Below are 13,898 nucleotides of genomic sequence, written 5' to 3'. Positions count from 1 at the left end.
TTTTTGAGACAGTCTCACTCTGTTGCCCAGGCTGGAGTGCAGCAATTTCGGCTCACTGCAACCTACCTCCCAGGTTCAAGCGATTCTCCTGTCCCAGCCCCACAAGTAGCTGGGATTACTGGAGCACACCACCAAGTGGGCCCGTCTAATTTTTGTATTTTTAGTAGAGACAGGGTTTCACCATGTTGGCCAGGCTGGTCTCGAACTCCTGATGTCAGGTGATCCACCCACCTCGGCCTCCCAAAGTGCTGGGAATACAGGCATGAGCCACCATGACCAACCAACTCATCTCTCTTAACATGGTGACACTCACTCCTTCCTCAGTTCACATGGTTCGTTCTCTCTCTCTCTCTCTCTCTTGGCTGACTTCTGACTTCTAATCATCCCTCCAGATTTAGTTCAGTATCAACTCTTCAAGAAAGCCTTTCTTCGCTGCTGCAGCCTCCTTTCCTTCACCTGTCAACAGATTAGGTATTCCTTCCTCTGCATTTCCTCTTTACCTCATTTCTAATTAACCTCAGCACAAGTTATCCTATTAATATGTGTTTCTGACTGTTCCTCCTGACGCAGAGTTCTTTGAGGACAGGGGTTTTACTTTATATCAATCACACATCCCTAGCATAGCCTCTGGAATATAGCACTCTATACCATATGTGTACCAAATGAATGCTTTTGAAAAAGTGGAAGGGTTTATATCGGGCTTACAAATCACAGCAAAGAATGTCTGGGAATATCAGGATAGTCAGTCTTCCGTATTTGCTGACAGGGAAAAGGAACACTTCTGAAGGAAAGTTCATGACCCGGAAAGTCAGTTAAGGACAACAGGTCTGCCTAAAAAAAGAAGTAAAGATCAGAGAACTCACAGACTTTCACTAGAGAGAACACAAAGAAATCATTTATTTAAAGATCAGACTAAATCCAAAACAAGTTCACAAAGCCAACAGAAATGCAAGATACACAGACACACATAGCGAACATTCTCTTAAGTCAATTTCAAAATGTTGAAAGCTATTTAGGCAATAAAAATCACAAACTTTCCGCACTGCCAAGGTGAGGGAAATTACATTTCAAAGGCAATTCCAAAAAATCTAATCAAGACTTTTCTCAGGATCAATTTTTGGTATCCACATTTCCTCAGGATGTAATACAGGTGCCTGTCTTCGGCGTACGGATAAACCCAGAAGGCCACGAGCAAAAATCGTGATTATCTTTGAAGAGTTTAACTTGCACCCCTTGTATGATGCCACAGGATACAATACTATAAACCGCCACCCTCACAAGATGAGTTACAGTTGCCATGGGTTAAATCTGCTGCCTGGAAAACAAATTTTAAGTCCTGCACCCAGAAGGGTCTGGGAATTGGCCGCAACAAAGACCAAGCCAGAACACCCCGGAGCCCAGATCTGCTCAGAGAACGCACTCCACGTGTGCGCGCCTACAAGCCCGGCTTCGCTTCCCGCCCGCGGGGAGCGCCCTTAGCTGTCCTACAGCGTTTGCGCCCGGAGCGGGACGAGTAGAGGGGATGGAGGCCCTCAAGCCCTCGAGAATATAATAAATACCCGTTAGTCACACCACACTACCTTCCTGCTAGCGCGAGGCAGGCAATTACCATCCACCAGCGGCAGGCAGCCAGCGTCTTACCCGGAGCGCAGGCCCGACCCCGCACTCGCCCCCAGCATGCGCGCGCGGCAGAGCGGGTACAGGGAGCGCGGCACTTAGTCCCGCCTCGCCCGGGGTGAACGTAAGATTGGCGTTGCTCGCAGCCAATCCGCTGGCAGCGAGTCTGTCTGTGAACGTTTCCGCAAGCTGCGCAGCGCCCGGCCTGAGGGCGTGTATCCGCGGCCGTAGCAGCCGGGCTGGTCCTGCTGCGAGCCGGCGGCCCGGAGTGGGGCGGCGGGTAAGTGGGCACGAACGCGACGGACGTTGTACAGTCGCCTTCGTCGGTAGGGAACTGCTGGCGTCCTAGGGTCGTCCTGACAGGGAAAAGTGAGGTCCGGCTGCATCTGCGGCGCCCTGCGTGGCCGTGCGAGCCGTGGCCTCAGAGGCTCGTCCCCTACGCAAATCTTCGCTCCTCTTGCGGGGTCCAGACGTGACGTGCGGCTGCGAGAAGGAAGGGGCGGGTTGGGGGAGGTGCTGAGGTGGTAGCAGCGGCGGCCTTTGCTGAGTTTTCTCTGTCCTGGAGCGCTCAGGCTGTCGGTCTGGCAGGGGGAACTCCCTTGAGGGGCCTCTGCGGGTCGCCGTCTTCGGACGCATCGGCGACGGCAGAGCCGACGGCCTCTTCACGGTCTGTAAGGTCATTGTTTGCCAGTCGCGGGGCAGCGCGGCAAACCTGCTGGGGAAAGGTTTTCTGGTTGGAATAGGATGAGTACCGCAGCAGCTTTGCCTTCCAGCTGAGATGTAAATTTCAGGCCTCCATCCTGTGGAACGTGGGAAAACTATCTTGAGTGTTGGCACGTTCTAAGTAGTTTAAAATAATGTATGATAAATGATGTGTGTTTAGACGAAAGATTTACACATATAAATTGGAGACTCTAGCGGTCTTAGTGTAACTAACTTTTCGTCCCCTTAACCCTTGATGCCTGTTCTATGGGTCTCTAGAGGGGAAGGAGCATTATACTCTGGAAACACTTGCTGGATGGGGATATGAGAAATTCCTCTCCGTATGCTAACTCCGTAATACAAGCGTTTGTGTATTTTAAAATCACAGCTGTTCCAAATGTAATCTAGCCTCGTTTTCCCCCTCCCTCGGATGATAGGTGTTCTTCAGGACAGTTTTATTTTAAAGAATTATTAGACCCAAGTAAACACCATCATTAAAAGAACTGATAACTATTATCAGTTCTTCCTTTGGAGTCCATCTTCAATGGAAAGGAGATGGGAAAAACTTTTTTAAAAAGAAGAAAGAGGCCGGGCGCGGTGGCTCAAGCCTGTAATCCCAGCACTTTGGGAGGCCGAGACGGGCGGATCACGAGGTCAGGAGATCGAGACCATCCTGGCTAACACGGTGAAACCCCGTCTCTACTAAAAATACAAAAAATTAGCCGGGCGAGGTGGCCGGCGCCTGTGGTCCCAGCTACTTGGGAGGCTGAGGCAGGAGAATGGCGTGAACCCGGGAGGCGGAGGTTGCAGTGAGCTGAGATCCCGCCACTGCACTCCAGCCTGGCCGACAGAGCAAGACTCCGTCTCAAAAAAAAAAACAAAAAGAAGAAAGAAAACTGAAGTTTTTTAATTGACTAGAGAAATATTCAGAAGACTCCTTATTTTCACCTAGATGTATCACAAAATTGAGAAACAAACATTATCCCTTGACCATGTAGATTTTACATCACATTATGTCAACGGCGTGTACCTTCCACATTCAGTATTCAGAAAGAAGTGATCTGAACTCTGACTATTCTTTATGGATACATTAAGTCAGATATAAGAGTCTGGCTACTTGACAGACTGGCTGGGTGAGTTCTGCTTTTTCTTTTTAATATAAATTTATTATGTTGGTAAGTCTAGCTTTTGGCTTTTCATGTTGCTCTCATGATGTAAGAAAATGTAGGTTCTCTTTGTTTGAATTTTCGTATTTAGTAAAACAGCATGCTAGAAAACAAACTTTAGGAAAGGCATTTTAACTACTTTTTAAATTAGAACCATGATAATAAGTCTTGTCTTACCATAAAGTCAAATGTTGACGATTCTTTAACTGCTGTCAGCAGCAGCATCTCTACAAGTAGCATATTTTGGATGGTGTTTGTGTGCTACTTCGAGATAACTAGGAAAAAATAATCATCGTAACACATGTACCTTGTCATGTCAGAATTGGGGGTGTTTAGGTTGCCAGTTATATCAGTGTTGATTCATTTTATTACTTTCCTACAGAGCAAACATGAATGTTGGAGTTGCCCACAGTGAAGTGAATCCAAATACCCGTGTCATGAACAGCCGGGGTATGTGGCTGACATATGCATTGGGAGTTGGCTTGCTTCATATTGTCTTACTCAGCATTCCCTTCTTCAGTGTTCCTGTTGCTTGGACTTTAACAAATATTATACATAATCTGGTAAGAATTTCACATTATACTGAACACTTAAAAGTTTTAGGTTTAGTGGTTGCCAGAAATTAAGGGGCGGAAGGAATGGAGAGTTATTGCTTAATGGGTACAGAGTTTTTAGTTTTGCAAGATGAAAAGAGTTGTGGATGTCGATGGTAATGGTGATGATTGCACAACAATTTGAATGTTTTTAATACCACTCAATTATACATTTAAAATCGCAGCACTTTGGGAGGCCAGGGCGGGTGGATCACAAGGTCAGGAGTTCAAGACCAGCCTTGCCAACATAGTGAAACCTTATCTCTACTAAAAATACAAAAATTAGCTGGGCGTGGCAGCACATGCCTGTAGTCCCAGCTATTCTGGAGGCTAAGGCAGGAGAATCCCTTGAACCTGGGAGGCAGAGGTTGTAATGAGCCAAGATCATGTCACTGCACTCCAGCCTGGGTGACAGAGTGAGACTTTGTCTCAAAGGAAAAAAGCATCTAAGATGGTAAACTTTATGACGTGTGTTTAAACACAGCTTTTAAAAAAGCTTAAGGTTTTGTGATATATACAACTTAGTTTTTTTAACAGCTTTTTTGGAGATATAATTCACATGCAATAAAATCCACCCATTTAAAGTGTATAGTGTAGTGGTTTTTAGTATATAAGACTTAATTTTGAAGAATTCTAATCTGGGATAGAATTTTCTTTTTTCTTTCACACTTTATTTCAAAACTGGGCCTTTTTCTAAGTAAGACTTTTTTTTTCTCATTGTATAAAATCTAGAAAATAGATCATTTTAGTTTTAATGCTTGTTAACTTATCTATCTAAATTGTATAAGTATTCTTTACTGTTTCAGTATTTAAGTGTTGAACTTAATCATATCTTATGTGATTCACCATCTTATGGTGCCTTAGCTGCTGCTTGTTGAGTATCACTCTCTTGTATTAGTGCTAACAGAGTAGCAACGTTTTGATTGACTCTACTGACTGTATTATGCAGCCCTGGAAATTGCCTTTTACAAAAACAAAAAATCCTGACAGCGACTTTTCTAGTTTTAATAGCCTATTAAAGTAACGTGAAAAGGAGGAATACTTGAAAATTTTAATTGAATCCAGTTTAGCAGTACATTTGTTGAAAGATATTTTTTAAAATTAACTTAAAGCATTAAGATAGGAAAACAGGAGAAATTGATTTTTTAAAATTAACATTTATTTTGGCCAAGCGCAGTGGCTCACGCCTGTAATCCCAGTGCTTTGGGAGGCTGAGGCAGGCAGATCACTTGAGGTCAGGATTTCGAGACCAGCCTGGGCAACATAGTGAAACCTGACACCCTGTCTCTACAAAAAATACAAAACCTTAGCCAGTATGGTGGCAGCACATCTGTAGTCCCGGCTACTCGGGAGGCTGAGATGGGAGAATCGGGAGGCTGAGGTGGGAGAATCGCTTGAGCCTGGGAGGCAGAGGTCACAGTGAGTCAAGATTGTGCCACTGCACTCCAGCCTGGGTGACAGTGAGACCCTGTCTCAAATAATAACAATAATAATAATATTTATTTTCTATCTTCTGGAGTATATTTGAAGTTGACTGGAGGAGGACAAGAATGATGTGCTGGTAGACACGATAAATACGTGTCCATTTAGTCCATTTTATGTGATAGACTTTGTAAGGGCAAAAGATATTTTCTTTTAAATAGTGACTTCTCTGAAATATTTTACACTAATCATCTCCCTTTTGTTGAAACTTCCTTTGGCTTCCATAGGATCACTTTCACCGGCATATATTTCTGACCTTCTCTTTCTTCTTATGGAGTCTTCCTTCTCTTTTCCTCTCTTAAATATTTCTATTCCCAAGATTATTTTCTTCGTCTCTTCTTATGCTATGTATTCTACCTAGGTTACTTCATCTACCCATATTTTCAGTTTCTACCTGTAGAATAAGGATGCTCCTATTTATTTGTATCACCAGATTACCTTGCACCTTAAACCAAACAAGTATAAATGGAACTTATCTTATTCCTGATTAGTCCCTTACCACCCACAATCTGCTCCTCTGACTTCACTACTAATCTTTTCTAAAGGCCAAGCCGGACAGCTGATGGTAAAGCAATTAATACACAGGTTGAGCATCCCTAATCGGAAACCCAAAACAGAAAATGTTCTAAAATTCTAAACTTTTTTAGCACCAACATGGTTCCACAAGTGGAAAATTCCATACCTGACCTCCTGACAGGTTGCAATTAAAATGCAGTCAAAACTTTATTTCATGCACAAAATTATTAAAGATACCATATAAAATTATCTTTAGGCTGTGTGTGTATGATGTATATGAAACATAAATGAATTTCATGTTTAGACTTGGGCCCTGTCCCCAAGATATCTCATTATGTATATGCCAATATTCCAAAATCCAAAACAATCCAAAATCTGAAACACTTCTGCTCCGGAGCATTTTGGATAAGGAATACTCAACCTGTAACGTATAGTCCAAACAGACTGTTTAGAGAGTAAAATGGAGCTCTGGTAATAACTACTACAAGCGAATAGGTATAATCAGAACCATCCAATGCAAACAAGAATACAAAGTCACCTAAGTCTTAGGATAACTTCTTTTCCTTTATATTCCATATCCATTTTGCTCAGAGCACTGTCTTCTACTGCTTTACTCTCAACTTGATCCCCATACCTTCATTTTTTCCACAAGTAAATTACTCGGATAAATCAAATGGTCTTCTTGATGCTTCTCTACCCTTCTCCATTCCAACTTGGCAGAGTGATGTTTTAAAAATGTGTGCTTGCTCAAGTCATACTCTTACGTCTTTCAGTAATTATCCATTGCAGTCATGGTAAAATCCAAGTTTCTTGTGTGATATATAAGACCAGTTGATAACAGTGCAGAAACAAGGAGACTTCACCTTATCTCAACCATCTCTAAATACAGGCTATACACTAGCAATAAAATCATCTGCTCTCATTTTATTGCTTTGGCTTAAGCTATTCTACTATATTTTCTTTTCACCTGGACCAAGTACTCTTTTGTTTTTAAGAGACTGGAGTGATCATAGCTCCTCCCACCTTAGCTTCCCAAGAAATTTGAGGACTACAGGCACATGCCGCCACATCTGGCTAATTTGTTTTATTTTAATAGTGATAGGGTCTCACTATGTTGCCCTGGCTGGTCTTGAACTCCTGGCCTCACACAATCCTTCTGCACCAGCCTCCAAAAGTGCTGGGATTACAGGCATGAGCCACCATGCCCAGCCATTTTGTTTTTTTTACAGAGACAGGGCCTCATTCTGTTACCCAGGCTGGAGTGCAGTGGCATGATCATAGTTCACTGCAGCCTGGAACTCCTGGTCTTAAGTGATCCTCCTGCCTCAGCCTCCCAAGTAGCTAGGACTATAGGTGTGTGCCACCATGCTCATCTGATTGACTGACTGAGATGGGGATCTTGCTATGTTACCCAATCTTGTCTCAAACTCCTGGCCTCAAGTGATCCTCCTGTCTTAGCCTCCCAAAGCGTGAGTGAGCCATGGCACTCAGGGCCTACTTTTATTTTTTTGAGAGAGAGTATCTCTGTGTCATCCAGGCTGGAGTGCAGTAGCACAGTCTTGGCTCACTGCAACCTGCACCTCCCAGGTTCAAGCGATTCTCCTGCCTCAGCCTCCTGAATCGATGGGACTACAGGCATGCACCACTACACTCACCTAATTTTTGTATTTTTAGTAGAGGTGGGGTTTCACCATGTTGGCTGGGCTGGACTTGAACTCCTGACCTCAGGTGATCCACCTGTCTTGGCCTTCCAAAATGCTGGGATTACAGGTGTGAGCTACCATGCCCAGCCCACTCTCTAGTATTTTAATACCCCTCCCTCCTTCCTGCTCTCCTACAGCAAACTGTCCCTCCAGGAATCTACACAACTCCCATGCTGCATCCTTTTATCATGTAGTTGTCATTGTTTTATAATTAGCAGTTTATCTCTTTATGTTTTAATTTTTGTATCTCTAAACACTTATTTAAATGTTTGCTGAATAAGTTAGTCTTTTTTTTTTTTTGAGACGGAGTCTCTCTGTCAGCCAGGCTGGAGAGCAGTGGCGTGATCTCAGCTCACTGCAACCTCCGCCTCCTGGGTTCAAGCGATTCTCCTGCCTCAGCCTCCTGAGTAGCTGGGATTACAGGTGTGCACCACCACGCCTGGCTAATTTTTGTATTTTTAATAGAGACGTTGTTTCACCATGTTGGTCAGGCTGGTCTCGAACTCCCAGGTGATCTGCCCGCCTTGGCCTCCCAAAGTACTGAGCATGAGCCACCACACCTGGCCAAGTTAGTCTTTTCCATTCTCCAATGGCACATGTATTAAATATATTTTAGAAGCCATCCCTGCACCACCACCACCCCCTAACCTTGTTTCAAATTGGTTGACCATGGACAAATGATTGGTAATTACACTGTATAGAAAGCAAACCTCTGATTTATTTGTTATTAGTTCACCACACTAAAAACTTAATTAGCCATAGAAGTTGCAATTACATGACTCCAAATTTAAGTTTCCTTTGAAGATAGCCACAATAAACCAATTAAAAATCTGAAATATATATTGAATGCCTTTAAAAATGAGAAAATGGACCTAATTGTTACACCCAGTTAGAAAAATAGTGTATTTGCCTTTCTGAAAGAAACCTACAGTGGTTATTTTATTAAGTGCTACCTCATCCTTAAAGGTTATGCTTCACAAGATTCTTGGCCCAGCTTTAAAAATGAATGATTCATTTTGATTCAGTAGGTATTAGTAAGGACTAGCCATGAGCTACATACTTTTGTTCCCTAATTCTTTTAATGTAGGAATAATGATCACAAACATTTTTATATAAAAATAATTTTAAAAATAATACTGGGGCAGAAGATATATGGCCAGATAAAGATTTTATTATTTTTCACTGAAAAGATGTATAAAATAAACTGTTTTGATATTCTAAACACTAGTTAAGTCTATACAGTTTGAAGGAAATAATGAGAGGATGATTATTCTCTTAGATTCTAATATGTATGTGGTCTGGAATAGATGTTCTTAACTTTTTGGGGGTCCTATACCCCCTGAGAATTTGAAAACATACTTTCTGTTTTATAATTCACTTTAAAGCCCATATGAAAATGGTTTTATAGTGCTTATAGAATAAATACTCCTTGGCATAATGTCATCTTCCAATATTTCTAATGTTGGAAGTGTCCAGTGTCTAATGTCTTGCAGTGTCCCGTGCTTACTCCTAGTGTATTCAGGCTAATGGGAAAACAAACATCATTCAAACAACTAACACGATATAATGTACTGTAATCGTATTTTCAATAAAAGTGTATACAACTACATAAACAGGAGATTAATTATTACTAATGAGGTAGGTTTTTCTAAGGAATTGTTATTTGAGCTAAACCTTTAAGAATGAGGTAATTAATGAGGTAGCATCAAGACTTTTGCCACAGCAACAAGGAACCTTTCCCTCCCCTGCCATTTGCTGAGTATTCTGATTGTACCTTTGATAGCAATTTCTGCCCTACTTTCTAGCTGTTTATGCATATCTTTTTTTCCTTACCATCTCTTAGAGGATTAAATTTCTCCAAGGCTTGCGTACATCTCATTCAATTTCATATGTGTGTATATGTCCTGAATCTTGTACATATAAGCCACTTATTAAATATTTGGTGGGTTAAATCCAATTGAACATGAGTCCTTTCCTCCATAGCTTACGTGTTATTGCAGCTAAATGACTTCTGAATTGCCTAATGGAAAAACTAGGAAGTAGACTAAGCCTTGAAAGGAAGGGCTTGGTTAACTTGGTATCATATAAAATTTCAAATCCGTAATTTTTCTACATAATCATTAAAAGTTGAGGTAAGAAAAATGACATCACATTGTGGCGTCTAGAAGGAAACATTTTGTGTCATGATAATGTTTAGGCATTATCCTTTACAGTGTCTCAAGCAGTGATCCTGAATGAAACACTGCCTATCAGCCTAAATGGGTATCATAATCTCAAGGAAACCAGATCTACTCTCTATTGGTTTTACTCTATCCTAACTATTAATAAAACTGTTATATGTTTCATATGATCTGACAGATCTGACAGAATGGCTTTTAGTAATGTTATTTGCTTTGAGTTTTAAAAACTGACTTCAGAAGAAACACTGTTGAGGCACAATGGTGATTTAAAAAGGGAATTGAGTGGAACATTATACCTATTATATCAAACTATTTTTGTTGCTTTGGAAGAGAACTATTAAAGCAAAGGCAGTCATCGTATTAAATATCTCAAAACTATTTTTCCCGATAGATTTTAATCATTTTATTGTTTTCTACCAGTTTGTATGTCTTCATCATTTTTTAAGTATCATCTAATTCACTAATATACCCTGAAGAAAAACCTCCTGTACATTGGGGAAAAAGTAATCCTATTTCCTAATAGGAAAAGTGTAGGAAAATCTGAACGTAAAGATACGAAGCTACACTGATACTTATTTTCAATTTAATGAAAAGAAATGCAAACAGGTTACCTTCAGGTGACCTTTTACGAATTCTCATTTAATAATAATTATATACCCCAGAAAGTTCTATTTTATTATAATGAAACTGGCCACAGCCTTTCACTATTATATCAAAGTGCAAAATGAACTCAGTTAAATCTCACACTTTCTCACAAACAGCTTGGAACCTTGTTAATGCTACTGACAAAGACTAATTTTGTATTTAATATTGATCATTTCTACCCCCTTGCTTGTTTTCCAGGGGATGTATGTATTTTTGCATGCAGTGAAAGGAACACCTTTCGAAACTCCTGACCAGGGTAAAGCAAGGCTCCTAACTCATTGGGAACAACTGGACTATGGAGTACAGTTTACATCTTCACGGAAGTTTTTCACAATTTCTCCAATAATTCTGTAAGTGGCAGAAATGTTTAAGTATGAGGAGGATTGGATAAGAGGAAAATATCCTTTCATCAGATTGAACTGGAATTAGAAACAGCATTTTGTTGAAAACTTCTATCAATAAGTGGCACCTCGGATAGAATATAAATTATAGACAATTTTTAACAAGTTGATAATAAATTAGTTTTCACTTCAGTCAGTACATATGAAGACAATATTACATGCTAATCAGTGCACCTAGACATGTAGGATATACAGGTCAAATGTATTCCAGCTCCCGTTCTTAGGTTTCATATAAGGACACAAAATACATAATCATATTCTATATTGCACTGTCAGATTAATCTCCCTAAGCAATGATTTAGACAATCAGAAGAATTTCACTGGCCACCTAACCTATTAAGATATTCAGACTCTTTGGGAAAGAGTATGGTTTCGAAAAAAAGAGGTCAGGCTTTCATTACAGGACAGACCTAGGTGGAGTCCTATATATATCACTCAGCCAGCTTGGTTTGCTCATATATAAAATTCTAGCTAGTGATACCTAATTCAATCCTAATGCTGTAAGAAATAAATGAGATAATATCTACCTGGATAGCATGTAACCTGTATCTGGTATCTAATTTCTTTCTCTTATCTGATGTTCTGCACCTTCCAGAAAATAGTTCTTACCGCATTTTCCCTTGATGTGAATATTTTATCCCCACCCAACTCCTACCTGGCCTTCTAAGCAGCATTTCTTGCATATTTCATGTGTAGTCCTATTTCTGTCTTTGTTCAAATCATATCTCCTACCTGAAATGCCGCTTCCTTTTTTCCCCAGCTTTATTGAGGTATAATTGACAAATAAAAAAATGTATATATGTTTTTTTTTGTCTCTCCAAAGAATTTATAAGTGCATGGATTGCTTTGAATCCCACAGTAAGTACAGTGGCCTACACATAATAGAGGTATTGCTCATATATCTTAATACTCTGCACCATCTAGCTTAAACATAATAATGTCAATGATAGTGTCAGCACGGCCTGGCATAGCACAAAAGACTTCTTGGAGATGGATGTTGGAAATCCTTATGCTAGAACTTAAGAGAGAATAGGTTTTAGATATTTAAGTAAGGGAAGGCATTTTTCAAGTGAAAGGAATAAACTGATCATAAAATAATGGGGTCCTTTTTCCTTAATTTATAGCCCTTTGAGGAAATTTTGAACTGGTTTAGTCCCATATAAAATTAACCTCAAAGAAAAGTGTCAGTGAGGTCTAATAAAAATAAACGTAAGCTACATGGGAAGCTGAGGCAGGAGATGGTTTGAGCCTAGCAGTTGGAGGCTGCAGTGAGCTCTAGTCATATGCTTTACTCCAGTTTGGGCAACAGAGTAAGACCCGATTTATTAAATAAATAAGTGAATGAATGCATGCATGCATGTAATAACAAAAATATTGGTTATTCAGATGGCCCTGAATTTGGATTTTGGCTCAACCCCTTTGAAGCTCTGTGATTTTTGGCCATTTTCTTCAAAGGCTCAGTTTTCTCATCTGTAAAACATTGAAGATTGCATCATAATACATGTAAAACGCCTGACATATTCTGAAGTTTTAATCACAGCTATCACACAAAAGGTCAACTGAGATGTACCTATGTAGTGTCCATATTTCTCAAAATATATTTTTGACCAACAGGTATGATTTCAAATATTCTGATTAAATTGCTTACTTAACTGAAGAAATAGCATTAAAGCCATCTATATAGCATTAAGACTTTTCAAAGTGCTTTCACATTTTCTTACTTAACTATTTGTCAGGTAGGTGTGACATGGAATGTTATTCCAGATTTTTTTTTTTTTTTTTTTGAGACAGAGTCTCGCTCTGTTGCCCAGGCCAGAGTGCAGTGGCGTGACCTCGGCTCACTGCAACCTCCGCCTCCCAGGTTCAAGCGATTCTCCTGCCTCAGCCTCCCCAGTAGCTGGGACTACAGGTGTGTGCCACCATGCCCAGCTACTTTTTGTATTTTTAGTAGAGATGGGGTTTCACCATGTTGACCAGGCTGGTCTTGAACTCCTCACCTCAGGTGATCCGCCTGCCTCGGCCTCCCAAAGTGCTGGGATTACGGGCATGAGCCACCATATTCCAGATGTTTAGGTAAAGAAACAGACTCAAATGCATTACCTTGTTGAAGATCTTGCACCTAGTTGGAGTTAAGAGCTCAGGTTTAAACCCTAAACTACTATCTTGTAATACAGGTCTCTTTCCAATATAGCTGTTGGCAAATAAATGTTACCACACTGATTCCCACCTGGGTTTTGCATACCATCAGAGGGTTGTCTAAGTTTTTGAAAGAGGCAAGTAATTTTCATATAATCTACACACAAAATTCGTTTAAAACACAAAAAGGGGACATATGCTAGGTTATAGTCAAAAGAACCCATTATAAGATTTATTATTTCTAACCTATCCCAGATTGTAGATTAAACCTGTAATGATGGTGGGAAATGAAATGAGTTTGCTAAATGCAAGTGATGTCCTATTTTGTTCAGTAAGGGAAGTATAAATTTAGTCTTCAAATATATGAAAGCAGGAAGAAAGAATTTCAGAATTGAGGAATATGGTTTATACTCGAGAAAGAATTTTCTGACTGTAGTTTGCAAAATAGGTGGAAGATTGTAGGATTTCTCAGTCTAGATGGTTCTAAAAATGTATAAAATTCTCTGACTGTGATTTTTTGTCATACTTGGAAGTAGCTTCTCTCTTCTAGCCATATTATACAAGATACTTATTTTCCCTTATGAGAAACTAATGTCAGTAAAGACTATTAGAATACTTTCCGGCCGGGCGCGGTGGCTCAAGCCTGTAATCCCAGCACTTTGGGAGGCCGAGACGGGCGGATCACGAGGTCAGGAGATTGAGACCATCCTGGCTAACACGGTGAAACCCCGTCTCTACTAAAAATACAAAAACTAGC

At 40.4% G+C, this 13,898-nt stretch overlaps 2 protein-coding genes and 1 long non-coding RNA gene across 18 annotated transcripts in view; 1 reads left to right on the top strand and 2 right to left on the bottom strand.

The window, feature by feature from the left end:
• Positions 1 to 2,073, bottom strand: part of PMS1 (PMS1 homolog 1, mismatch repair system component) — an 89,078-nt gene extending 87,005 nt beyond the window's left edge. For 8 of the 10 annotated variants that reach the window (XR_002731666.2, XR_002731665.2, XM_023212417.2 and 5 more), the window contains exon 1: positions 1,581 to 2,073. The gene's annotated coding sequence lies outside the window, so the exon portion shown is untranslated. The remainder of the gene's footprint in view (positions 1 to 1,580) is intronic. The other 2 variants (XM_023212424.1, XM_023212418.2) reach the window with 2 other exon arrangements.
• Positions 871 to 2,886, bottom strand: LOC111542831. The gene has a single exon (XR_002731668.3). It is a non-coding gene; the product is annotated as an uncharacterized LOC111542831 (long non-coding RNA).
• The window catches only part of ORMDL1 (ORMDL sphingolipid biosynthesis regulator 1), a 14,934-nt gene continuing 2,815 nt past the window's right edge, over positions 1,780 to 13,898 (top strand). The window contains exons 1-4 of one of the 7 annotated variants that reach the window (XM_023212428.3): positions 1,780 to 1,897; positions 3,868 to 4,048; positions 10,803 to 10,954; positions 13,197 to 13,825. In XM_023212428.3, the coding sequence (XP_023068196.1) occupies positions 3,875 to 4,048; positions 10,803 to 10,954; positions 13,197 to 13,344 (474 nt within the window). In that variant the 5' untranslated portion in view covers positions 1,780 to 1,897; positions 3,868 to 3,874 and the 3' untranslated portion in view covers positions 13,345 to 13,825. Of the gene's footprint in view, positions 1,944 to 2,137; positions 2,294 to 3,867; positions 4,049 to 10,802; positions 10,955 to 13,196; positions 13,831 to 13,898 lie in introns of those variants that run through there. The other 6 variants (XM_023212430.3, XM_023212431.3, XM_023212429.3 and 3 more) reach the window with 6 other exon arrangements.

This window comes from Piliocolobus tephrosceles, chromosome 11 (genome assembly GCF_002776525.5).
Source record: "Piliocolobus tephrosceles isolate RC106 chromosome 11, ASM277652v3, whole genome shotgun sequence".
NCBI lineage: Eukaryota > Metazoa > Chordata > Mammalia > Primates > Cercopithecidae > Piliocolobus > Piliocolobus tephrosceles.
The sequence above is the reverse complement of the archived record's forward strand: the minus strand, read 5'-3'. Positions and strand labels throughout refer to the sequence as shown.